Raw genomic sequence first — 27,427 nt, 5'->3', positions numbered from 1 at the left:
CATCCATTTGTTAAATACAGGAAATAAACTAAAACTGCAATATTTAAAACACACAACTGAAACATTTGAATATCCAAGAATAATAGGCATTGTACTGTACAGTATATCATAAGTATTCATACCCCTTGGATTTCTTCACATTTTATTGTGTTACATAGTGGGATTAAAATTGATTTAATTGTATTCTTTTTGTCGACAATTTACACAAAATACTCTTTAATGTCAAAGTGGAAATAATTTTATTTTTTTATATGAATGAATCTGGCCTCTTTCTAGAGCTACGACCTGAAGATCAATGACATCATCATGATTCGACCTGGTCTTTCTCCGAGTTCTCAGTTGTTTTGAAAGCACCATAAATCCAGAGAATGCCAGACTTTGATGACAAAATTTTCCCATGAAGGACCGCCGCGCCACCTTCCTGTTCAAGTGAGCACAACAAGGTGAGCTCAAAAATGTATTGTATGCATAGGTTGTTGTGACAGAGTCAAAAGTGGCTGAATGATTATCCCCCTTTGAGATGCACGGGGGCTTTCAGGCTGGTTGTGCCTGTTTATGTGCCTTCATTAAGTTACCCGCCTATAAGTTCTAAATGTTCTGAATCATGTATATTCATCCTCTTGTTCTGTGAGCCATCATGAAGTCATCATGAGACATTTTGACACATGACTGTTTCCACCGTCTTTGACCATTTTGGCACAGTTAGCTGCCATCAACTCTATCACAGTGAGTGACGTGTGTGAGGTGAGGGGGTGGAGGAAGGTAGACACCATTGGTCAGTCGATAATGAGGGCTAAACCCCTCCCTACTGAATATAAAACAGTCCAGGACATATTAACCATCAATCCCACCATGGCCATTTAACCTGGGTTACTTCTCTAGAGCCCACGCCTGGGATTGTCTTCAACAATATTCATTGGCCAGTGGACCATCAGTCACACCGTTACTCTTTTGTCTGAAGATCTTACCAACTTCAGTAGAAAGCACTCTATTGTACACAATGAGTAACATGGTGACAGAGATTTTGGCCTTTATTCTCACCACCTCTGGCTGGGTCCTGATCTCCTCCACCATACCCACGGATTACTGGAAGGTGTCCTCTCTGGATGGCACGGTCATCACCACAGCTACCTTCTGGTCCAACCTGTGGAAGACCTGTGTCACTGATTCAACAGGAGTCTCCAACTGCAAGGACTTTCCCTCCATGCTGGCACTGGACGGTCTGCTCAAAGTTTATTTCTTGTCATTGGGAAAGGGTCTTATAGCAGCTGCTTTGCAAGCGTAAGAGGGCCTACTTGCCTATGGTGATACAATACACAGCTTTTAAACTGTAAGAGCTCCATATTACTGTGATTTCTAATGCCCTCATTGTGTAAATGTATAGTTATTCCCATTTTTTGATCCAGTTGATCAAGTTATTACATCTTAATACATTCATTATGTATGGACTAGTTGTAAAAGCCTGTTACATGGATTGTACTCAACTTCATGGGTGCTAATGAAAGTGTAGTCTGCAGGCTAGCAGTGTTTCAGCATCTGGTCAGTGTGTCTCAGATGAGGGTCAGTGGATCTGCCACATCAGTGTAACTGTGCCACAGTTCAATTTCAAGCTCATTACTTGGAAAGAGAAGGGCTCATTACTTGGAAAGAGAAGTGCTCAGAGCTTGCCAGTGCTAATAGATTTTAGGGGAAGGTACAATGCAGGTTTTCTCCCAGGGACAACTCATCTACCTTCAGAGATGTCAATGTTTAGCCTAACTTCATGGGAGTTGAAGGCTATAAATTAGATTTACTGGCAGCTTGGGGCTTTCTGCCATGGTTGGCTAATTTCTGGGGTTTACCACCAAGCTAATATTTGCCTGTTAATCACATCTCAAAGGCAGCTCCAATTTCAAGACTACAAAAAAAATATATGTTTTATTGTCACATACGCCGGATAGGTGCAGTGAAATGTGTTGTTTTACAGGGTCTGCCATAGTAGTACGGCACCCCTGGAGCAAATTAAGGTTGTGCCTTGCTCAAGGGCACATCGGCAAAATTAGCATATCTCTTTACTAAGAAACAATTACTGGTTATGCTTACAAGTCTAAGCAAGCCTAAATATCTTACATTGAGTGATAATTCACTTAAAATGTGTGTTTTTTTACTACCAAGCTACAATATTGGCAAGATATTTTACCTTAAGACGATTAAGGTAAAAAAATCTTGAAATAAGATAAATTACATGAATTAAGCCTTTTATTGGTTAAAATAAGCACAATTGTTAAAATAAGCAAAATTATCTGCCAATGATAATTTAGCTTTCACTTTTTGATGTGTGGTAATTCTGTATGTTGGTGTAATGAGATGGGGAGGGCATTGGGGGAAATGGCTGGGGGACATTTAGCTATTGGGAACGCTTCGACTATGCTTACAACTACAGCTGACCATGCATCAAATCAAGAAGCATGGCCTAAAGGTATGTGTAACAGATGTCTGACGTGGTCGACGCTTGTTCTTCCAGGCTACATCCAGGCCTGCCGGGGTCTGATGATCACTGCTGTATGTTTGGGCTTCTTTGGTGCTGTCTTCGCCTTGGTTGGAATGAAGTGCACCAAGATTGGGGGATCAGACCAAAGCAAGGCCAGGACAGCTTGCATCGCCGGAGTCAATTTCATACTCAGCGGTAACTATCATGTCACAGCCATTGATGGACAATACTGGCATAGTTTACCAAGTCTGCAGCACTGAACGCTCTTTTCTTCTCTGCAGGTCTCTGCTCGTTGTCTGCATGCTCCCTGTATGCACACAGGATAACATCTGAGTTTTTTAACCCCATGTTTGTCGCTCAGAAGTGAGTAACTAATTTGATGTACAGGATCAGACATACAGTGCCTTGCAAAAATATTCATCCCCATTGGTGTTTTTCCTATTTTGTTGCATTACAACCTGTAATTTAAATGGGTTTTAATTTGGATTTCATGTAATGGATATACACAAAATTGTCCAAATTGGTGAAGTGACATGTAAAAAATTACTTGTTTCAAAAAATGATATATATAACAAAAACAGAAAAGTGGTGCGTGCATATGAAGCCCCTAAATAAGATCTGGTGCAACCAATTACCTTCAGAAGTCACATAATTAGTTAAATAAGTCCGCCTGTGTCCAATCTAAGTGTCACATGGTCTGGCACATGATCTCAGTATATATACACCTGTTCCGAAAGGCCCCAGAGTCTGCAACACCACCAAGCAAGGGGCACCACCAAGCAAGCGGCACCATGAAGACCAAGGAGCTCTCCAAACAGGTCAGGGACAAAGATGTGGAGAAGTACAGATCAGGTTTGGGTTATAAAAAAATATAAAAAATGTTGAACATCCCATGGAGCACCATTACATCCATTATTAAAAAATATGGCTCCACAACAAACCTGCCAAGGAGGGCTGCTCATGGACCAGGCAAGGAGGGTGTTAATCAGAGGCAACAAAGAGACCAAAGATAACCCTGAAGGAGCTGCAAAGCTCCACAGCGGAAATTGGAGTATCTGTCCATAGGACTACTTTAAGCCATACACTCCACAGAGCTGGGCTTTACAGAAGAGTGGCCAGATAAAAGCCCTTGCTTAAAGAAGAAAAATGAGCAAATACGTTTGGTGTTCGCTAAAAGGCATGTGGGAGACTCCCCAAACATATGGAAGAAGGTACTCTGGTCAGATGAGACTAAAATTGAGCTTTTTGGACATCAAGGAAAACACTATGTGGGAATGTTTTTCATCGACCGGGACTGGGAAACTGGTCAGAATTGAAGGAATGATGGCTGGCGCTAAATACAGGGATATTCTTGCGGGAAACCTGTTTTTCCTATTTGTTGAAAGGCAACAAATAGGAAAAAATGCCAAGGGGGGGGGGGGGGGGTGAATGCCAAGGGGGGGGTGAATACTTTCACAATCCACTGTACAGCAGTGACCCACATGATCATGGATGAAGTAATGCTGCTGTTAAATAACTAGTCTCCTTTGTTCCCCTGTTTTGCAGGTATGAACTGGGGGTTGCCTTGTTCATTGGTTGGGCAGGATCTATTCTTTGTATTCTGGGAGGGGTGATACTCTGCTTCTCAATAGCAGATAGTTCCACTACAAGGTAAGTCATAAAGTTCAATAATATGTAATGACATTTGGTCAATTACATTATTGGTTTACTTAACATTTTTCTCTCTCTACTCTCCCTCTAGTCACACTGGCTATGCCTACAGAGGAGCTACCTCTGCCTCTAATGTTTCTTCTCACCCTAGAGGGCATGCACAGCCCATGAGCCAGAGGCCTCCACCAGAGTACAGTAGCTCTTCTAGAGTACAGCACTTTGATAAGAATGCCTATGTGTAAGGGATGATAGGACAAATGCAGAACCTGAACAGTGGCATGGTCTCGAGAGGCCAATATACTGACATACCAGTTAAGAGGAGAAAGAATGTGTTACGTGACTGGCTGGCCCATTGTGTCACAAATTATGACAGATCAGAAAGAGATCACTTTATATTGGAGTTGATCCCCATGTTCACCTATTTATGACAGCACTCATTTCTAGTCCAATGGAAATCAGAGCTTTTTTGAGTTCGTAGAAGATTTGCTGAGATTTGAGGCTCTGATATTTACTTTATAATAAAATGTGAGCCTTCTGGTAGACCTACGCTGCGAATCGAAATAGTGTCAATAATAACCACTTTTCTGTACAATTGTTGATTTTTTTTTAATTTTATTTTTTGATAATTGTTTGACATTAAAGTGAGGATGTGAACTGTTATATTGTCTTGTCTTGCCTGTCTCTTTATCTGCTAGACAAACATTAAAATGCTGTTAATCTTTAATGACAGACCATTTAAAACTATGTTTAACATCGACAACATCATGTTTCTAACCTACCATTGACATAACCATAAACTACAGCATGTTTTATAATCAACATATCTTTGAGGTCACTTTTGCAAAAGTGTTATCCAGTTACAGTACCTCTTGTATATTTCAAGAACTCATTATTTACAGTCCAATTTCAACTGGCACCTATTTCAGAAAATCCTAAACAACTTATATTTAGCCTATTATAAAATCCTGTGTATTTGTGCTTGTTTCAAATAATCCTCTCTCCCTAAAATATGATGTAATTACTATGCCATTACAATAGTACAAAGTGAATTACTACCACTAAATATAGAAAGTCTATAATATATGTTTTTTCAGAATATTACATATTAAATTAAACAAAGGGTTTTACCAGCATGGTTCAAATGAAACACATGCCCTTTGTGTAAAGCTGTCAGTGATGTGATTAATTTCAAGTTGGACCCACACTCCTTACAGTTTACAGTAAACAGCTTCCATCATGGTTTTGACAACAGAGTCCACATCAACACTCTCCTATACACACACACCATGTCATCCAGTCCAGAGAGACATGTTATCACCTACTGAAACAAGACAAGCACCAACATCCTACAGCAGTCCCGGCATCACGTGTGTCCTGAGTCTCGACCCTCACGCGCACCTCTTCAGGAGTGCCGAGGAGCAGCAGGTTAGCACACCCATCCTTTCTCATCTGGAACCATGAGGAAAAGGCTGATCCAGGTTTCTGGTTTCTTGATCTCAACGCTGGGATGGCTTTTTGTACTTTGTACTATGGCAATGGATTACTGGAGGATCACCCAGATAGGTGGCCAGGGAGGTTCATTCATTATCAAGGTGGCCTGGTACTGGTCCAACCTGTGGCAGGACTGCTTCACAGACTCGACAGCAGTCACCAACTGCAGAGACTACCCTGTGCTGTGGTCTGTCAAACGTAAGAACATTGTTCAAACATCTGACTTTCTGGTATATTAATTACATTGTAGGATCTCTGTAAATTGATCACCATCCTGTTGCATTATTTCATACTCAAACATGATTTGAATTCTTGAGAGCTTGTTGAGCTTTTCTAATGGAAAGAGCAACAACCAAAACGTTGTGCTGACCGATGATATGTTGACTCATATCTTCTCCTTTTATTTAAAAAAAAAATATATATATTATTTTACAGCTATCGTCCAGGGAGTGAGAGGCCTGCTGATGTGTGGACTAACCCTTGGGTTTTTTGGTGCAATATTTTGCTTTGTTGGCATGGAGTGCACTTATATTGGAGGAGGGGGAAAAAACAAGGATATGCTTTTGTTCGCTGGATCCGTATTTCACTTTGTCGGTGGTAAGTACTGTCCATGGTATGTTCATTTCTCCAGATGACTTGTTTTTTTCCCATCAACATTTCCAAGTATGACTGAAACCTCTTCACACAGGTGTGTCAGACTTAGCTGCATACTGCTTATACATCAACAAAGTCGCAAGGACAACTTTCACTCAATCTTCGCCAGGAATCCTAAAGTAAGATTAATATTTCAAATAATCTGTTTGAAATTAGAAATACAAATTAACAGCTGCACATGTTAGTAACTGTACTGATGTATGCTTTCTACTATTTTCTAAGGTATGACTTAGGACCTCCCATTTTTATAGGATTGGTTGGGTCTTTCTGCATCCTCTTAGGGGGCATTCTCTACGCTGTGACTGTATACAAAGTCCTATTCCCTAAAGCAAAGTAAGAAAACTGTTTTGAACAAGTCATTTGATCAGAATGATAGATATTCATTATATCTCTGAACGGTAAGATCCCATCATTCTAGTGTGCCATCGTTGTATTGCCTTCATTGAATAATGAAAACAATGAGAAATATGTTTTACTGTGTGTCTCATTATTTCAGAGTGGTGCTCGCCCATGGTGGTACTAGAACACGAACATACATGGCCTCTCGGGCCGGAGGCAGAACCCTTTACACTGGATACTACAGACCACCCAGACAGTACAGATCCTACGGCTCAGGGATAACCAGCAGCTCTAAACTCACTAGGATCTCCCAGATAACACCTGAGAAGCTGTCAGACAGAGATGCTTTTGTGTAGTGGCATTGGCTACAGTACTAGTTTCAGACAATGTGTTTGTAAATACCATTAAGATAAAGTCTATTAAGGAAATTGTGAACATTGTTTTTTTCCCCAGCTACATTATTTGATCTAGTCTTTTCAGGTCAATTTTCATTTGATCACTCTGTTGTTGTAGAGAATTTTCCTGCACAGAAGGAAATGCTAATTCTAGTGTATTTGAGGTTTTAAAAGGTTTCTAAAGTTTGTCATGTCCATGTTAAAATGTCAGATTTGCTTTATCATAACGAAAAATGTATCAACGCCGACAAAAAAAGTCCATTAATTTCAATCCACATAATAATTCACATTTCCTGTCCCTGCAGGATTATTTTCCTGCTGTTTAACTGGTCAAATTAAGATAGTATTGCTATGTATTGTATTGCTATGCCATAGGTTTTAATTTACAAATCTGCCACATACTGTTAAGCCTATCTGTTTTCTGTCTGTATGATTGATACACCCAGAAAAGATGAGATTCTGTGAAAGTATGACATGAGAAGGATCTTTGTATGCAATTATGATATGTTTCATATTTTGATGAATATAAATACAACTTTGGATATACAATAGAAATAATGGAGTGATTATTGCAGACACAACTATTTCGTAAAACCTCTATTGCAGACTGAAACCTATAAGGAAAACCATGGCCCTAGGACCGTGCCCCAGGACTACCTGACATGATGGCTCCTTGCTGTCCCCAGTCCACCTGACTGTGCTGCTGCTCCAGTTTCAACTGTTCTGCCTTATTATTATTTGACCATGCTGGTCATTTATGAACATTTGAACATCTTGGTCATGTTCTGTTATAATCTCTACCCGGCACAGCCAGAAGAGGACTGGCCACCCCACATAGCCCGGTTCCTCTCTAGGTTTCTTCCTAGGTTTTGGCCTTTCTAGGGAGTTTTTCCTAGCCACCGTGCTTTTACACCTGCATTGTTTGCTGTTTGGGGTTTTAGGCTGGGTTTCTGTACAGCACTTTGAGATATCAGCTGATGTACGAAGGGCTATATAAATAAATTTGATTTGATTTGATGGCAAAGCCATAACATGAACACAACCTGTGTTTTTAGGCCTATACGAAACAAACTTAATGTTGGTAGAATCCTGGATATTGTACCAATAACAAACATGGCATGCCCTCATGGGGAGAAAAGTCATCGGTCAGCATACACCTTGCCTCTTTTTCCATCCGTTTGGAGAGAGGAGGTGTGATGATATACACAAAGACACGCTCTCAATGCGTTGAGGAGAGGTGGGGGTGGTGGAAGAAGGTGAGCCTTCATTCTCCCGATAGCTCACAGTTCTTCTCAGTTTGAGTTCTGAAAGGGACGGCAACAGCTCAACTGTCATTACTTGGCTTTCTCCCTCTGCCTGGTGTCTGTTGCATACAGAGAGGCAGCAATCAACTACAGAACAGTAGCAATGTGCATGGAGATTGGCTGCTTAGTGCTCTGTGTGAGTGGATGGATCCTGGTCTGCTCTACAATGCCACTGAGATCTGGACCTGCTCTGAGGTAGACAGCATCGTTCTGACCACTTCAAACTACTTCTCCAATCTCTGGAAGGATTGCACTTCTGATTCAACAGGAGTGTTCAACTGCAAGGGTATCCCATCAATGTTCGCATTGAACTGTAAGTGAACAATTCAAGTGGATGAAGGAGTCTTTTTTTAAATGATAACAGTATGTCAAAATAATGAAACTGCATTAGGTTCATTGAGAGGTAAGAGGAAAATGTACTCCGGTATCTTAATGCTGTACAACAATGGATGAGGTATTGTGCAGTAGTGAATTGAAAGGCTTGTGACTAAACCATGGTCTCTTTGTTCCTCCTGGACAGGGGGCATCCATGTGCTCCGGGCTCTGATTATCACCTCTATTATCTTTGGATTCTGAGATAGGAGGATCTTCTGCACTAAGATAGGAGGATCTGAGATTGGATCTGAAAAGTGGGACTTTTGATGGATGGATTAACTATCTTGTGTCTGGTAAACATTTATTTTTGTTGATGTGGTTATTCTGATCATTGGGTTCCTGGGTGAACTCAAACAGTCGAGTTGTCTTGTTTCAGGGTTGTGTTCCATGACTGCATTCTCTTATTATGGAAACAAAGTAAGAGCAGAATTTCAGGATCTCAATTTCAGGGCACAAGAGTTAGTAGACATTTATCAATTCTATGTAGATCCAATACTTAAACTGGCGTTTAGATTTGTACTCAGTAATATATGAAAACACGTCACAGCTATTATAGTATAAGGGAGGGACATGGAGTTGTAAACAATGAAAATGAATGACACACCTTCATGGTATTTTTTAAAAATCAGATACTAATAGGTAAAGAAATCGAAGTAGGTGTTTCCATTGGATGTGGAGGCTCGAACCTACTGGTCGTTGGGGGCCTCATTTGCAGTTTCTTTGCACATAAGGGAGGGTGTCAATCAAGGTGTGTTTTATAGATTTTATTTTTTAAATGACATGCTCTAGATTTCAAATCATGTGCCTAATTAGGGTATCTAATGATGGTTCCATCTCCAATCCAACCTTCACAGATCAAAGAACAAACACATGCCTGTCTACAAGTTCCCTGATAGCTACATGGCACCTCCATCTAAACAGAGGTACCTACCTGTGTCAACAGAACTCACAGAGGGTGGAGAGAGCATAAGACCAAGACCAGCAGTAAGACTAGGAGCATAAGGAGCAGCAGCAAGACACCCTCCAGTTTGAACACGTATGTGTTGTGACCTGCAGTTTGACATTTGTAAAAAAAACAAAAAATAAAATAAAAACATTAAGCTCTTTCTATGAGACTGACCAGGTGAAAGCTAAGATCCCTTATTGGTGTCACTTGTTAAATCCACTTCAATCAGTGTATATGAAGGGAAGGAGACAGGTTAAAGATGGATTTTTAAGCATTGAGACAATTGAGACATGGATTGTATATGTGTGCCATTCAAAGGGTGAATGGACAAGACCAAAGATTTAAGTGCTTTTGAACTGGTTGTGGTAGTAGGTACCAGGCACACCGGTTTGTGTGTGTCAAGAACTGCAACGCTGCTGGGTTTTTCCATGCTCAACAATTTCCTGTGTGTATCAAGAACGGTCCACCCGCCATAGGACACCCAGCCAACTTGACACAACTGTGGGAAGCATTGGAGTCAACATGGGCCAGCATCCCTGTGGAACGCTTTTGACAGCTTGTAGAGTCCATGCCCCGACTAATTGAGGCTGTTCTGGGGGCAGAAGGGCATGCAACTCAATATTAAGGTGTTCCAAATGTTTTGTACACTCATAAGATATTTGTATTGTATTCATATATTGCTGTGAAGCCTTAAACTCTAAATTACACTGTGAAGGTATTAATCAATGGTCAACTGTTTTTCCATTGTACGCTTTGTATTGCATCCCATGTCCTGAAATGTATTTTATATGTGAATAAAAGATCCCAAACATTGATCATATGTTCCAATCATTCATAACACTACCTAACCTAAATCGTACTTGATTTCCATTGCACCCCGTATCAATAAGCATCTTCATCAGTTTAGGCTACAGCAGAGACAAATATTTAATTGTTGGCTGAGCCTTCTATTCAAAACCGTGACTGAACATGCCTACAGCTAGATAGATGCTTTTTCATACTAGCCTCTGGCCCTTCACTGAATGACACGCACTTACTGCTTACTTTTGTGCTGCCGTGGCTCGATTCCGTTGAACGAACAGTGGGGGGCGGAGTTTTCCAACAAATGGCCCAATCAGAGTAACCCACGACCGGTGGACTCGCTTTATGTCTGGTTGGTTAACTGAGTAACGTTAGCTGTCATCTAGCTAAAAATGGGACTGTCAAGTGTTTCGTGAGAGTTTGAATTGTCGTAGGTAGTATTTTCCTTTATTTCTAAGAACTAAGACAGTTACATTATGGTTGCAATAAACCCAGTTGTGCACAAAATAATAAGTTATGTTCCTTTTCTTCTTGTTTTGATTGACCTGCGATACGAAGGTAAGCCTTCTCAGACAATGGATTTCAACCTATGTTTTATTACAGTTATGCTACCAGGTTCAGTAACCTGCCATACAGACTAACTACAACAAGTATATTAGCTAGAACAGATAACTAGCTAGGTTGCCGGATTGAGTTTCATGGAAGATAGCCTTACAAACTAGCTAACGGTTAACAACAGCATGTGCTTCATGTATTCCATCATTTGTGTTGGCATTTGCATACATGCAGTACGTTTGTTTGCTAACTAGGTACCTGGCTTGCTAACGTTACACCACCGAGTTGTATTTACATGGCAACAATGTTGCTACTTTCACAGCTGCGGTAAGTTGCTTTTAGCAACGCGGGTGTATTTACATACACTAGCTTTGCTTTCAGTTGTACTGGGTTGCACAAACAGTCCGCCAGAAGTTGAAATAAACTTATTTAAACTTACTGTACCGGTGGGCGGGACTGTTGGTCATTATGACGGGGGGAATTTGATACAAATGATCGTATTATTTAACATACTTTCCAAACGTGGGTCTGTTGTATTCCCACGTCCTCTCTGCTGACCTCATGCCAAAATCAAAGTACTGCACGTGCGCCATGTGGACAAAAATAATTGACTTGTGGGGGACTTTTAGACTCATTTCCCCCTCATAGAAACCAACCGAAAATGGTCCACACCCACGTTTGGAAAGTGTTTTAATAATACGATCCTTTAGATATTGTCTCAACCCCCCCCCCATAATAACCAACCGCCCTGCCCACCGGTACAGTAAAATTGAGACAGAGTTGTTTAACTAGGGGAGAATGACTGCCCCCTAATTGAAGCCATGGTAGTTCTAGGCCAGCTGCTGGCTATACTGCAGGCATTCTTAGCAGCAAGCAGGATCCCCATTATAGTGAACGGAAAGTTGCATTCTTAGTGGGCAGCACTGAGCTAGCCTGCAACATCACTTCCTGGAGTAACTCAAGTTGTGGATATACATTCTTCCATGAGATGCCTTCTCACAAATAAAACAGATATTTCACCGGCTATATAAATGTGAAGTATCCGCTTACCGTTTCCACTCATATGGTAGTGAGAGGAAGCCCAGCGGCCGGCAGTGGGAGAAGATGGAAAGAGATGGATTTTGTCTGACATTCTGCTAATTTTCTCATTGAAACATTTGATCCCAATACAGTTTTATGTTCTCAAAACTAAAAATATGTTGTTAACTAAGCTTTGTAGACTTTACCCGTTGCCAAAGTTTAAACAATGGTGGTGTTTAGGAGTGCAAAGGTGAATTGCTTTATTGCACACGCGCACTTGGCAGAGTGGGTGTTCCCTAACGGAAATATGCAAATGTATGCTAGAACGCACCAATAGGATCTCGCTAGCTCATGCTTGGCTCTGCCCACCTCCTTGCTTGTCCTTGCTGCCCACTATGACTCATTTGTTTCCAATTGAATCGACACACCGTCTATCTTTGTTATAACTAAACCGACTTAATTTATCTTCAATGCGCTATTGAGTCCTCGCATAGGAATGCATGGTGTCACGTGATTGATTGGCAGTCATTGTATTTAACATCTGGCGTCCAATGGACTGTTTTTGTGCAACCTAATGCAATTGAAAACAACGCTAGTGTATGTAAATACACCCGAGTTGCTAAAAGCACCTAAGCGGTCACCATACTTTAATCATCAGTGAAGTAGCTACCTAGCCACTTTGTATCAAATCACAATGCAATGGAAGACTAGCTACGAGGTGGAAATACTGTAATATGCACAAATCGTGGTTACTTACATTTTGGATGACATTCTCCTTGGTTTCAGGGGTATGTGGCAAGGATGGAAGTTTGGAGAACCATTTGGAGATGGGGAAGAAACTCCTTGCTGCTGGACAGCTGGCTGATGCACTCTCTCATTTCCATGCTGCTATTGGTCAGTACTGAAGGGTTTACATTGTTGACAGTAAAATCAAACTGAATATTCATGTGTGCTTTTTAAAATAAAAAGTGTTTTATGATTAACAGATATTTTATAATTTGTTTAATATGTATATATTGTTTTGTCATTGCCTGTGTTTGATCATGTTCAGATGGGGATCCAAAGAACTACATGGCCTACTACAGGAGAGCGACAGTCTACCTGGCCATGGGCAAATCTAAATCTGCTCTGCCGGATCTGAGCAAAGTCATTGAACTCAAACCAGACTTTACATCGGTGAGTCCACTGTCTACTTTTAGCAGCAGAAACATAAGAGGAAGAGTGTTTGTCTTACGGTTTCAAGGTCAGTGTATGCTTGAAATGTTTATTAACAGTAGTTTACTGTTAATATGTTTTAAAGTATTTTTCGACTAGAAGAAGACTAACTAAAGTCAATTTGATTAAGATCAACCGCAAACGCGCACTTATCTCGTCTATCACTCTTCCAACAGGCAAGACTTCAGAGAGGCAATCTACTCCTGAAGCAGGGGAGACTAGATGAAGCAGAGAGTGACTTTAAGAAAGTTGTAAGTAATGCCAACATACAGTAACCATCTCACTGGAAGTGACTTGCAGTGGTGGAAAAAGTACCCAATTGTCATACTTGAGTATATTTAAAAACAAATATGTTTTTACTCAAGTATCAAAAATAAATGGAATTTCTAAAATGTACTTAAGTATAATCCATTTCAAATTCCTTATAAATTCCAAACCAGACGGCATAATTTTATTTTTGTTATTGATTGGCGGATAGCCAGGGGCACACTCCAACATTAATTACCAAATGAAGCATTTGTGTTTAGTGAGTCCTCCAGATCAAAAGCAGGTAGGGATGACAAGGGATGTTCTCTTGATAAGTGTGTGAATTGGACCAGTTTCCTGTCAAAATGTAACGAGTACTTTTGGGTGTTAGAGGAAAATGTATGGTGTAAAAAGTACATTATTTTATTTAGGAATGTAGTGAAGTAAAAGTAGTCAAATATAAACAATAAAGTACAGATACTACTTACGTAGTACTTTAAAGTCTTTTTACTTAAGTACTTTACACCACTGGTGACTTTAAGGAGTAGCAGCCAGGAGATGTCGGTATTGACCAGTGGAAACAGCTCCATCTACAGTACATCCCTCAACAACAAAAAATTCTTCAGATCAACCTAATGCACTTGCGCTAATGTAGATACTGGCGTTGTTGTTTGCCATATTCATTGGCAAATATCCTAAGGCTAAGATTTAACAATGCCTACCTGAACAGGAATAAGGATAATGAAATACAGTTATGAAATTAGATGGCCTGGTATTTTTATCATTTATATCAGACATATTCAATAAGCCAAATTAACATTGGAAATGTGAAATTGTCTGTCCTACTGAACACAATGTACAAACCAGGCTTAATTGAATGTCTAGTCATCTCTCCTCTCCTCTTGCCCATCGGGGATAGTTTTCAGGTGCCCATTTTATTTTAAGGATGAAGAGTGAAAATCACTGATAGATTTTCCATTAGTGTTACCGTTATGCCCGGAGCCTCATAACATTGCCAGAAGACATAAATGCCCTTGCAGTTCTACTTTTAATGATTTGACTCCATTAAGTGGGTAGGTATATGCAGTGGAAATGTTGAAGTAGCCTAATTCTTCTAGCAGTAGAGTTTGAATTTTAGCCACTTGTCACCTTAGGTATTGTCCTGGGTCTGCAGCCCCTTGGGCCTTTGTCATTTACACATCCCTCTTCAGATACAGGGAGGGGACGCAATGAGGAACACTATGCAAAATAATGTACTTTATTACAATGTAGAATAGCAGGATTGAGAGTGTTTTGTTTGGCTTAAAATGATGTATTCAAGGACACTTCCCAGGTGGCTTCCCAGACACAATGTAATGCTGGTTTTTAAAACGCTAGTAGAAGTAGATTTTAAGAGACCGCTCAAGGTGTGGAAAGTTCCATAATTGAAGTCAACTATCATGCTATTGCGTGGCACTGAGTCATAGCTGGAGGGCAATATGCATTTGGACCTGTACAGTTTTATGTGCCATATTTTGCCAATATGTTGTGGACAACTATGGCTAGAGGTGCATGCGCTCCTGCTGCTTCAGCAGTTTACTACACAGGCATGCTGTAACGCATCACACTTATTCATCACTCCCCTGCTTAGGGCTGAGCTAGCAAGAAATCCTCATAGGATAGCCAAGTCTATTTGTAAAGTATGTCCCATTAACTAAGATTGCTATCATGGCGATGATGAGCACAATGCTGGTGAATAATGGGTTCAGGGATCAGGACTGTAAGTACAGGGAGGAGTGATGGGTAAAAGCTTTTAAGAATGAGTGTTATTTTAAGTGTATTTGCAATAGTGGGTTCATCCTTTCAAGGAATGTTACTTTTTTTCCCAAGTAAATAGGCTGTAGTATCTAGTGTGCTTCCTTCCCTTTTTTACTGGTTAAAAGGAATGGTTCTCTCTTCCAGCTCAATTCGAACCCTAGTGACAAAGATGAGAAGGAGGCCCAAAGTCGTCTCAAGACCTCTGATGAAATCCAGAGGTGGGTGACTCAGTCACGGGCTAACTTTGACCGCAAGGATTACATCACCGCCGCTGCCCAACTGGACCTAATTATTGAAGTGAGTGGCACACCTGACTCAACTCCTAATGTCAGAGATAAAGCAAGTCTTGCTAGTACACTATGATCTGTGGCTGTTCTTCCTGAGACTAGATGTTGTCACTGTCATCACTAACATAACATTATACCAAGTCTGTTGACACATATTGAGCTGTACTGCTTCCCTGCCAGACGTGTGTGTGGGACGTCAGCTCTAGAGAGCTGCGGGCAGAGTGCTTCATCCAGATGGGAGAGATGGGAAAGGCCATCAGTGACCTGACGGCTGCCTCCAAACTGAAGAGTGACAACACCCAGGCCTTTTACAAACTCAGCACCATCTACTACCACCTGGGTGACCACGAAATGTCCCTCAAGTAAGACTGTCTGTGAATGTGAGATTGACACACACATTACTTTTGGACAAAGCTGCATCCCTAGATGGTTGTGTTTCCTCTCTGTCTCCAGTGAGGTTCGAGAATGTCTGAAGCTGGACCCAGACCATGAACAGTGTTACAGCCACTACAAACAAGTCAAGAAGCTCAACAAACACATCCAGTCTGCAGAGGAGTTGATCCAGCAGCAGAGGTGTGTCCCTGTGTGTCCCTGTGTGTCCCTGTGTGTCCCTGTGTGTCCCTGTGTGTCCCTGTGTGTCCCTGTGTGTCCCTGTGTGTCCCTGTGTGTCCCTGTGTGTCCCTGTGTGTCCCTGTGTGTCCCTGTGTGTCCCTGTGTGTCCCTGTGTGTCCCTGTGTGTCCCTGTGTGTCCCTGTGTGTCCCTGTGTGTCCCTGTGTGTCCCTGTGTGTGTATTAATAATATACCCTTGGATCAGCAGAGAACACATCCATTGTAGATACTGTGTGTATCCTATAAATGATTTATTTCTCCTCTCATACATATCCTCTCCCCCAATAAGCTATTAAAAGCAGACTCTCTCTAAATGGATCTGACATCACATTTAGCATCATCGGTACCAGTCAAAAAGGTGAACACATTCATTCAAGTTTTTTGAAAATATTGTAGAATAATAGTGAAGACATCAAAACTATGAAATAACACATCTGGAATCATGTAGTAACCAAAAGTGTTAAGTTTTTCAAAGTAGCCACCCTTTGCCTTGATTGTCAAAGAGTGTGCAAAGCTGCATTCTCTCAACCAGCTTTGAGGAATTATTCTCCAACAGTCTTTTGAAGGTGTTCCCACATATGTTGAGCACTTGTTGGCTGCTTTTCCTTCACTCTGTGCACCAACTCATTCCAAATAATCTAAATTGGGTTATTGTGGAGGTCATCTGATGTAGCACTCCATCACTCTCCTTCTTGGTCAAACAGCCCTTACACAGCCTGGATGATAGTCCCACTAAGCGCAAACCAGATGGGATGGTGTATCGCAGCAGAATGCCGTGGTAGCCATACTGGTTAAGTGTGCTTTGAATTCTAAATAAATCACCGACAGTGTCACCAGCAAAGCACCATCACACCAAACCTCCATGCTTCACAGTGGGAACCATACATGCAGAGATCATCCGCTCACCTACTCTGTGTCTCACAAAGACACGGCGGTTGGAACCAAAGGACAGATTTCCACCGGTCTAATGTCCATTGTTCGTGTTTCTTGGCCCAAACAAGTCTCTTCTTCTTATTGGTTTCTTTGCAGCAAGTTGACCATGAAGGCCTGATTCAGTCTCCTTTGAACAGTTGAGGTGTCTGTTACTTGAACTCTGAAGCATTTATTGTAGCTGCAATCTGATATGCTGTTAACTCTAATGAACTTATCCTCTGCAGCAAACGTAACTCTGGGTGTTCCTTTCCTGTGGCCAGTTGAGAGACAGTTTTGTCATAACGCTTGGTTTTTGCGACTGCACTTAAAGAAACTTTCAAAGTTCTTGAAATGTTCTAGATCTATTATTCGACAATGTAGAATAGTCAAAATTAAGAAAAACCCTTGAATGAGTAGGCGTGTCCAAACTTTTGACTGGTACTGTAGGTCTGGGGGTGTGGTGATATTCTCGGCAACGGTTGTGTAAAATTCTAGCGGCAAGACGTCACTAAGACTCCTATTTTACCCCAAACCCACGTGTAGGTATGGAGATGCAGTGAGTAAATACGAGTCCGTGATTAAGACTGAGCCAAATGTTCCCCAGTACTCGCACCATGCAAAGGAGCGCATCTGCCACTGTCTGGCACAGGTATGACTATCTGTCTAATGCAGATTTGACAGGACAATAAAGTTTTTTTTGAATTACTAATGAAATGTAGACTTGTCTTTTGACTGAGTTTGGTTTTGTAGTATGAGCATGTCCCTTCGTGTCCTTGTTCAGGAGCAGCAGGATGTAAGCAGAGCCATCACAGTGTGCAGTGAGGTCCTTCAGTCTGACCCTCAGAATGTGAATGTGTTGAAGGACAGAGCAGAGGCCTACCTACTGGATGAACAGTACGAGGAAGGTAATATCTAATTCATTTGTAATAATTGAATGGCTTTACAGTGTATAATTTACAGTGCATTCGGAAAGTATTGAAACCCCTGGACTTGTTCCACATTTTGTTGCATTACAGCCTTATTCTAAAATGGATGAATTCGTTTTTTTCCTTCCCTCAATCTACATACAATATGTCATAATGACACTTTTTGTTTTGTTAATTTGTGTATACATGCATACATAGTTGGAGTTTACATACACTTAGGTTGGAGTCATTTAAAACTAGTTTTTCAACTTAAAAATTTCTTGTTAACAAACTATGGTTTTGGCAAGTCGGTTAGGACATCTACTTTGTGCATGACACAAGTCATTTTTGCAACAATTGTTGAAAAACAAAAAGACTTATTATTTCACTATCACAATTCCAGTGGGTCAGAAGTTTACATTCACTAAGTTGACTGTGCCTTTAAACTACTTGGAAAATTCCAGGAAAGGATGTCATGGCTTTAAAAACTTCTGATATGCTAATTTATATAATTTGAGTCAATAGGAGGTGTACCTGTGGATGTATTTCAAGGCCTACCTTCAAACTCAGTGCCTCTTTGCTTGACATCATGTGAAAATCAAAAGAAATCAGCCAAGACCTCAGAAAAAAAAGAATTGTAGACCTCCGCAAGTCTGGTTCATCCTTAGGAGCAATTTCCAAACACCTGAAGGTACCACGTTCATCTGTACAAACAATAGTATGCAAGTATAAACACCATGGGACCACGCAGCCGTCATACTGCTCAGGAAGGAGACACGTTCTGTTTCCTAGAGATGGATAAACTTTGGTGCGAAAAGTGTAAATCAATCCCAGAACTACAGCAAAGGACCTTGTGAAGATGCTGGAGGAAACAGGTACAAAAGTATCTATATCCACAGTTAAACGAGTCCTATATTGACATAACCTGAAAGGCCGCTCAGCCACTGCTCCAAAACCGTCATAAAAAAGCTAGACTACGGTTTGCAACTGCGTTTGGGGACAAAGATCTTACTTTTTGGAGAAATGTCCTCTAATGCAACAACAAAAATAGAACTGTTTGGTCATAATGACCATCGTTATGTTTGTAGGAAAAAGGGGGAGGCTTGCAAGCCGAAGAACAACATCCCACCAGTGAAGCACGGGGGTGGCAGCATGTTGTGGGGGTGCTTTGCTGCAGGAGGGACTGGTGCACTTCACAAAATAGATAGCTTCACGAGGAAGGAAAATTGTGGATATATTGAGCAACATCTCAAGACATCAGTCAGGAAGTTAAAGCGTGGTCGTAAATGGGTCTTCCAAATGGACAATGACCCCAAACATACTTCCAAAGTTGTGGCAAAATGGCTTAAGGACAACAAAGTCAAGGTATTGGAGTGGCCATCACAAAGCCCTGACCTCAATCCCATGGAACATTTGTGGGCAGAACTGAAAAAGCGTGTGTGAGCAAGGAGGCCTACAAACTCGACTTCGTTATACCAGCTCTGTCAGGAGGAATGGTCCAAAATTCAGCCAATTTATTGTGGGAAGCTTGTAGAAGGCTACCTGAAACGTTTGTCCCAAGTGAAACAATTAAAGGCAATGCTACCAAATACTAATTGAGTGTAGTGTAAACTTCTGAACCACTGGGAATATGATGAAAGAAATGAAAGCTGAAATAAATCCTTCTATTATTCTGGCATTTCAGATTCTTAAAATAAAGTGGTGATCCTAACTGACTTAAGACGGGGAATATTTACTAGGATTAAATGTCAGGAATTGTGAAACTGAGTTTAAATGTATTTGGCTACGGTGTATGTAAACTTCTGACTTCAACCTGACCTTTACATAACTATTCAGCCTAGAGTCTTCTTGGATATGACGCTACAAGCTTGGCACACCTGTATTTGGGGAGTTTCTCCCATTCTTCTCGACAGATCCTTTCAGGCTCTGTCAGGTTGGATGGGAGCATCGCTGCACAGCTATTTTCAGTCTCTCCAGAGACGTTAGATAGGGTTTCTGGCTGGGCCACTCAAGGACATCCAGAAACTTGTTCCCGAAGCCACTCAAATCAAATCAAATCAAATTTATTTATATAGCCCTTCGTACATCAGCTGATATCTCAAAGTGCTGTACAGAAACCCAGCCTAAAACCCCAAACAGCAAACAATGCAGGTGTAAAAGCACGGTGGCTAGGAAAAACTCCCTAGAAAGGCCAAAACCTAGGAAGAAACCTAGAGAGGAACCGGGCTATGTGGGGTGGCCAGTCCTCTTCTGGCTGTGCCGGGTAGAGATTATAACAGAAAATGACCAAGATGTTCAAATGTTCATAAATGACCAGCATGGTCAAATAATAATAAGGCAGAACAGTTGAAACTGGAGCAGCAGCACAGTCAGGTGGACTGGGGACAGCAAGGAGCCATCATGTCAGGTAGTCCTGGGGCACGGTCCTAGGGCTCAGGTCCTCCGAGAGAGAGAAAGAAAGAGAGAATTAGAGAGAGCATATGTGGGGTGGCCAGTCCTCTTCTGGCTGTGCCGGGTGGAGATTATAACAGAACGTGCGTGGCCACTCCTGCATCGTCTTTACTCTGCTTAGGGTCATTGTCCTGTTGGAAGGTGAACCTTCACCCAAGTCTGAGCGCTTTGGAGCAGGTTTTTTATTTTATTATCAGGGATCTCTCTGTACTTTGCTCTGTTCATCTTTCCCTCGATCCTGACTAGTTTCCCAGTCCCTGCTGCTGAAACATCCCCACAGCATGATGCTGCCACCGATACTTCACCAAAGGGATGGTGCCAGGTCTCCTCCAGACGTGACTCTTGGCGTTCAGGTCAAAGAGTTGAATCTCGGTTTCATCAGACCAGAGAATCTTGTTTCGAGCGTCTTTAGGTGCCTTTTGGTGAACTCAAGCAGGCTGTCATGTGCCCTTTTACTGAGGAGTGGTTTATGTCTGGCCACCCTGCCATCAAGGCCTGATTGGTGGAGTGCTACAGAGATGGTTGTCCCATCTTCACATAGGAACTCAGGAGCTCTGTCAGTGATCATCAGATTTATGGTCACCTCCCTGACCAAGGCCCTATTCCCCCTATTTCTCAGTTTTGCTGGGTGGTCAGCTCTAGTAAGGTTGTTGGTGGTTCTAAAATTCTTCCACTTAAGAATGACTGAGGCCACTGTGTTCTTGGGGACCTTCAATGCTGCAGAATTGTTGTTGGTACCCTTCCCCAGATCTGTGCCTTGACACAATCCTGTCTTGGAGCTCTACGGACAATTCCTTCAACCTCATGGCTTGGTTTTTGCTCTGACATGCACTGTCAACTGTGGGACCTGATATAGACGCGTGTGCCTTTCCAAATCATGTCCAATCTTTTGAATTTACCACAGGTGGACTCCAATCAAGTTGTAGAAACCTCCTCATAGATGATCAATTGAAACTGAATTAACCTGAGCTCAATTTTGAGTCTCATAGCAAAGGGTATAAATACTTGTAAGGTATTTTGTTTTTTATTTAATACATTTGCAAACATTCCTAAACCTATTTTCACTTCACCATTATGGGGTGTTGTGTGTCAATAAGGATTAAAACAAATGTGTATATATATGTATGTATTTTTTAGAATAAGGCTGTAACTTTTTACAATGTGGAAAAAGGGAAGGGGTCTGAATATTTCCGGAATGCATTTATATAGTGCTCTTTCCAGTGTTTAAAGCACTTTTACATTAGTATGGGAGGAACTCTCCTCTTCTCTAATTGCATCTGACTTTTTCCTGACATGGATGAGTCTGTCCATACAACATGCTGAACAGTGGAATCTTGTCAGGTTTGCTGTTCAACATTGTCTTGGCTTCAGTTTTTTTGGAGTGGTGTTGAGGCTTTGTAGACTGAATTATTCTGAAGGATAACTAGAGGGCACTGTTTTACTATCGGAGTAATGTTCATCTATAGTCTATGAAAAACAATCATTTGTTAGACGCATTGCTACTACAATTTTTTTTAAAGGATGGGAGGAAAAATATGTACTAACTTTAAGTTTTCTGTTCAACAGTGATTTAGTCAGCTCAAAGTGATGCAATAGTATTATAAATGCAGAGGGAGCAATTTCCCCTCTAATCTGGACCCTAGTAAGCAGTAAGCAAAACCTGGAGTGATATACAGCTCTGCTGCCTCCCAGGCTGCACAGCCACTCGTTAATCAAGCCACTAGCAATTCAGTGGTGGCAGAGCCAACACACTCACACAGGCTCAGTGGTGCCATCTGTACCGGTCCAATCGGAAGGGACCTTAACACTTTGCCAAGTCTTACCTGTGGTCTCTGGAGTTGTTGCTACAGTGTAGGTGTGTACTTCCAATCCTACTGCTACGCTAGACCAACAATTCTCACTACCAACGATTCTCATGACAAATTGTTGAAAGGCTAGTCATGGATGTAGACTTGAAATAGTACATTTTTATACAAGGGTGCTAACATTTTTAAAAGGAGGAAAGTGTGAATGGAATTGTTCCATAACAATCTGGTGATTTTAGAAAGCTCCCTCTTAGCCTCGAAGGCGTGTTTGTGTGGTGAGTGTCTTTGCGGTGTATAAATAGCGTGGATGTGTGGCTGGCTGCGATGCGGCTCAGGCAGCTTCCATGTAGCCACAGGCGATCTGGGCAGTCGGAACTGCGCGCGCTACCCGCACCAGGGCTCCATCTCCTAAACACCAGCCTAGCAACCGCAGGGGATGTTGACTGGGCAGCAAAGGAGGCGTAAATTGTCATTAAGGCACTTTATCTGCTTAGGCGTGAACACCGAGAGCGGCGGGTGGGTGGTAGCATCACAGACTCGGTCATGTGGGCTTTTAAACTGTCAGGCTCCACAGGGCGCAGTAAACCGCAGCATCTCTTAAATCCTCCCTCTCGCCCAGCCGCCCGCCCGTCCGCCTCACAGAGTACGGCTGCCTTCAACCACCACACGCCACCTTCTAGTCCACACAGGCTGCTGGAATTGATGCACATCACACTGAACTTAAGATGATTGGGTTTACTCCATGACGAGACAGCGTATTATACAGACCTGGTTAATCACCAGAACCAGACTTCGGTACTGCAAAAATAATGGGGGTATTGTATAGACCCCCCCCCCCAATTGAATACACACGTATTACAGGTTATTTATGGGGGTTTACTCTCTCTGCAGCTATCAAGGACTATGAGACTGCCCGCGAGCACAGTGAGAATGACCGGCAGATCAAGGAAGGGCTTGAGAAAGCACAGCGCCTCCTCAAACAGTCCCAGAAGAGAGACTACTACAAGATCCTGGGCATTAAGAGGTGCATTACAAACTGCTATGGTGGTCGGGACTGGGGTGCTCTGCTAGTCATAGCTCATGTAGAACACTGTCGAGTAGAACCAAATTGTATTACCTCTGTTTGTCCCTGTCGCAGGACTGCCCAGAAGAAGGAGATCGTAAAGGCCTACAGGAAGCAGGCGCAGCAGTGGCACCCAGACAACTTCCAGGATCCTGTGGAGAAGAAGAAGGCAGAGAAGAAGTTCATTGACATTGTTCAGGCCAAGGAAGTGCTCACTGATCCAGGTAAATGGGCAGAGCTTACTCCCCCCTCAGCAGCTGTTCACTAACCAGATGTCAATGAAGACTGAAGCAGACAGATGTATAGGGTCAGATAACCCAGAGTTCATCATGCACCACTCTGTACAGACCCAAGTTCTCTAGTGCATTTTCAACGCAGTAGAAATGTTTATCCTTCAACTGCCAATCAATACTTTCATGACATTCTATATAAAATGTCACTTAGTATACTTCTAGGATTTATTTGGGCATATTGTATGCATCACCCTCTGTCTTCCTACCTGTTCAATTAATATCAAATGGTGTCTCCTGTCATATGGATGAAAAACTAGTCACCTGTCAAATATGCGTAGGGTTCTCAACTGCTCTCGATCTTTCAGTTTCAAAACGCTGAATGCCTCCACTCAGTCTATTGTTGCTCTGTTAACAGCGTTAACATTGCTGTGTCTGTGCCTGTACAGAGATGCGGCAGAAGTTTGACAATGGCGAGGACCCCATGGACCCAGAGAGCCAGCAGGGTGGACACCATCACAACTTTCACAGTGGTTTCCAGGGCTTTAACCCCTTCAGCTCCGGACAGTTCAACTTCAAATTCAACTACCAGTGAGCCTTAAGAGAGGAGCTTCTGGGCATTGATCCAGTATGGTTGTAGCTTAACCTCTCTCTCGTTCAGGGAGAGCACAATTACTTTCATGATGACATGTCTGAGACAACTTGAACAGATTAAAGATGTCTTTGCTGTTGAACGATATGTTTTTGGAGCTACATTCTCTGATGCAACTGACTTTTTAAAATGTTTAATCTTTGCAGCAACTCTCATCTTCAATTTGAGTTCTGGGTTAATTCCAAAGAGACGACACCTTTTGTGGTGTACACTGAAAATTGGTATCCATTCCTAATGTGTACATAGATACAGTACTATTTTTATATGAATGGAGTCATTGCGAATTGTAAATAAAGATCTATTTATGCTTCTAGTATCATGGCATTCCTTTTGGAATTCAGTAATGTCCCATTTACAGTGCCTTCAGAAAGTATTCAGACCCCTTGATTTTTCCACATTTTGTTTCGTTACAGCCTTTTGTAAAAGGGATTAAATAAATGCTTTCCCTCAATCTACACACAATACCCAATAATGACAAAGCAAATCAGGATTTTAGAAATGTTTGCTAATTTATTAAAAATAAAACACTTATGTAAGTTTTCAGCTCCTTTTGGCAGTGACTACAGCCTCTAGGCTTTTTGCGTGTGATGCTACAAGCTTGGCACACCTGTATTTGGGGTGTTTCTCCTGGCTGCCATCTGGCCACTCTACCATAAAGGCCTGATTGGTGGAGTGCTGCAGAGATGGTTGTCCTTCTGGAAGGTTCTCCCAGCTCCATATAGGAATTATAGAGCTCTGTCAGACTGACCATTGGGTGCTTGGTCACCTCAATGACCAAGGCCCCTCTTCCCCCGGTTGTTCAGTTTGGCCAGGTGGCCAACTCTAAGTCTTGGTTGTTCCAAACTTCTTCCTTTTAAGAATGGAGGCCACCAATGCTGCAGAACTTTTTTGGTACCCTTCCCCACATCTGTACCTCGATGGAATCCTTTCTCAGCTCTGCAAAAAAATCCCTACAACCTGGGCTTGGTTTTTGTCCTGACATGCACTGTCAACTGTGGGACCTTATCTAGACCGGTGTTTATAGACTTTTCCAATCAATTGAATTTGCCACAGGTGGACTTCAAGCTGTAGAAACAAAGGGTGATCAATGGAAACAGGATGCACCGGAGCTCAATTTTTAGTCTCATAGCAAAGGGTCTGAATACTTATGTAAATATTAACCGCTCAATATACAAGTGCTGACTGTAAAGGGTACAACGTGCTTTTAAATCTCTCCTTTCTCCCGAAGTGTGCACTTCTAGAATTCTCCCACGCTGCGGCAAAAATGGATATGCAAGGTATCCTGGACACGCCTAGGCCACCCACTCGAGGACAAGGAAGAGAGAAGGGTAAAACCGAAGATGGTGCTATATAATATACTGACTCAAGGCAGGGAACATATCGACGACAGTGTTACTGTTATAAATTACAAGGGTTATGGCTGAGTCATGAATAGGCTACGTTGCAAAATAGTCTGCCGAGATGAGTCGCTGTCTGAGCATTAGCAAACAGCGTCTGCATCAACTCCTAGATATTAGTCTCGAGCTGCAAAATACTGAACATGTATCCATTGCGGGCCGTAAAGAACACATTTTAATAGTGAATGTCCGAATCCAGCAACTTGGGCCTACGAGACTTTATGTAAGGGAAATGGCACGATAGTTACACATGATGTTGGGGCTCATCACACAGTGACCTCAACCTAATATTCTGTTTGTGGAGTGCAGAGACTGCAAGTGAATTAGAATGGGTCGTGATAACCAGTTTGAAAATATCAGAATACACTCTCAGACAAGTAATATTAGAATTCATATTCATAAGCATGTTCTGTACCTCTGCCAGGGCACACATCACACCTCCATCAATCACACTGACACAATGGCAGTTCATATACATAATGAGGTTTTGGTAGCAAAGAGATTTTATTCCTCACACCTGAAAATGACAAAGACAAGAAACACCTTCATTTGACACACTGAGGTGAAAGCTGAACTTTAAGAGCAAGCTATTGGCTGTTAAGACAAGACCGTGACAGGTATAAAAGGAGTTTTGATAATGCATCAACACCTATTTAATTCCTGAGAAGATTTGCTGTACATTAAGGTATTGAAAAATGCAGTCTAAAATATACATTAACCAACAAACACAAGGTATGTAAACAATGATAACTTAATTGTTTGAGATTGTACATATATTCGTAAATGGATAGTGAAATGCTTAGATCTATGTCCTCCCAGTGATTACAGGAAAAGGTGATCCCTATCTGGCAACAAAGCATTTGCAGTATTGCATCACTTGGCAGAGAATTGAAATGGTTGGTGAAGCAATCATTCAGACAGACAGCATTGTGGGACTCTCGGACCAGTGTGTGTAGTGTTGATTACATCCCCTATACAGCAGAGCACATTAATGTACAGATATGAGCCATGTGAGCCTCCATTACAATTGTTTGCAAGTAGTGCAAGAAATCAATTATCAAAATGTAACATTGTCTCCAAGCGCTGATGGGCATTTAAGTCAATGGCAATATCACACCAATCAATAACAGACAAACTGAAAAGGCCCATTAGCAGCCTACATTGCCAGGCAATTTAGATGTGGCTTGGTGCTCGAAAATGCTAAGAATGTTGTCATATAAAAATTCAAATGTCAGCTGAGCTTAACAGATCACAGAGACCACAAAGTCAGCTTATGAATGAGCCGTATTCATTTGATTCTTTGCATACAGTATCAGTGCAATCATTTCAAATGCCTTTTACAGACTGCAAATGGCTTTCACCAACAGTGACCTCTTAACCCTTTATACTTCTTTACATAAGAGAAGACCATGAAGCAAACTACTGTTCATAAAGTTTATATTAGACCACAAGAAAGGGTTACGTCAAATGATTTCCTTCGTAGGACTCCTTCGTTATAAAAATAATAATAATTCTCGTGTCTCTCTGTCTTTTCAAAGGGAGGGCGTAATACTTCTTGGCTAAGTACGTTTGTGGGAAATGTACATCATCTTTGTAGTCTTCAAGCTTCATTGGAGAATTAGGTGCAAATATGCCTCTCTCCTCTTCAGCAGTGTGGGCAGGTGCTAGAGTTCATCACGCTCGCTGCCTGGAAGTTAGACGGTGAGAAATGACTGCTGTTATCGGGTTACAGTTTAGACTTGTTAGGACATTGGGTTGTATTTGATGTAACTGTAAATAAGTAGAGAAAACTACATCAAAAAAGCTAAAAGAAAGGGACGAAAATAAATGGATACACACATCCCACTGGGCACACAA

The 27,427-nt window shown here is 41.7% G+C and overlaps 4 protein-coding genes and 1 long non-coding RNA gene across 8 annotated transcripts in view; 4 read left to right on the top strand and 1 right to left on the bottom strand.

The window, feature by feature from the left end:
* The first annotated feature begins 864 nt into the window (after positions 1-864).
* cldn10b (claudin 10b) lies at positions 865-4,780 on the top strand. Its single transcript, XM_046363059.1, has 5 exons — positions 865-1,220; positions 2,504-2,665; positions 2,752-2,833; positions 4,016-4,120; positions 4,212-4,780. Exons 1-5 carry the CDS (start codon positions 1,001-1,003, stop codon positions 4,360-4,362), a joined length of 720 nt encoding a protein of 239 aa, XP_046219015.1. The 5' UTR covers positions 865-1,000; the 3' UTR covers positions 4,363-4,780.
* A 641-nt stretch (positions 4,781-5,421) lies between these two features.
* On the top strand, positions 5,422-7,715 carry LOC124043910 (claudin-10). Its single transcript, XM_046363058.1, has 5 exons — positions 5,422-5,809; positions 6,047-6,208; positions 6,300-6,384; positions 6,488-6,598; positions 6,762-7,715. The coding sequence occupies exons 1-5, from the start codon at positions 5,578-5,580 to the stop codon at positions 6,958-6,960; spliced, it is 789 nt and encodes a 262-aa protein (XP_046219014.1). The 5' UTR covers positions 5,422-5,577; the 3' UTR covers positions 6,961-7,715.
* A 239-nt stretch (positions 7,716-7,954) lies between these two features.
* On the top strand, positions 7,955-9,864 carry LOC124043912. The gene is made up of 3 exons (XR_006840405.1): positions 7,955-8,616; positions 8,824-9,426; positions 9,533-9,864. It is a non-coding gene; the product is annotated as an uncharacterized LOC124043912 (long non-coding RNA).
* An 853-nt stretch (positions 9,865-10,717) lies between these two features.
* On the top strand, positions 10,718-24,486 carry dnajc3a (DnaJ (Hsp40) homolog, subfamily C, member 3a). 2 transcript variants are annotated; one of them, XM_046363057.1, is made up of 12 exons: positions 10,718-10,859; positions 12,787-12,894; positions 13,052-13,176; positions 13,392-13,466; positions 15,403-15,555; positions 15,726-15,907; positions 15,999-16,118; positions 17,611-17,716; positions 17,849-17,972; positions 23,120-23,252; positions 23,367-23,515; positions 23,971-24,486. In XM_046363057.1, exons 2-12 carry the CDS (start codon positions 12,828-12,830, stop codon positions 24,114-24,116), a joined length of 1,380 nt encoding a protein of 459 aa, XP_046219013.1. In that variant the 5' UTR covers positions 10,718-10,859; positions 12,787-12,827; the 3' UTR covers positions 24,117-24,486. The 2 variants fall into 2 exon arrangements, with proteins under 2 accessions (XP_046219013.1, XP_046219012.1); XM_046363056.1 differs by having other exon boundaries at positions 10,753-10,983.
* A 1,564-nt stretch (positions 24,487-26,050) lies between these two features.
* uggt2 (UDP-glucose glycoprotein glucosyltransferase 2) overlaps positions 26,051-27,427 on the bottom strand; it is a 49,130-nt gene continuing 47,753 nt past the window's right edge. For all 3 annotated transcript variants that reach the window (XM_046363052.1, XM_046363053.1, XM_046363055.1), the window contains one exon: positions 26,051-27,257. In XM_046363052.1, the coding sequence (XP_046219008.1) occupies positions 27,235-27,257 (23 nt within the window). In that variant the 3' untranslated portion in view covers positions 26,051-27,234. The remainder of the gene's footprint in view (positions 27,258-27,427) is intronic.

The sequence above is a fragment of the Oncorhynchus gorbuscha genome, linkage group LG09, assembly GCF_021184085.1.
Source record: "Oncorhynchus gorbuscha isolate QuinsamMale2020 ecotype Even-year linkage group LG09, OgorEven_v1.0, whole genome shotgun sequence".
Classification (NCBI taxonomy): Eukaryota; Metazoa; Chordata; class Actinopteri; order Salmoniformes; family Salmonidae; genus Oncorhynchus; species Oncorhynchus gorbuscha.
This window is presented reverse-complemented; position numbering and strand designations above follow the sequence as displayed.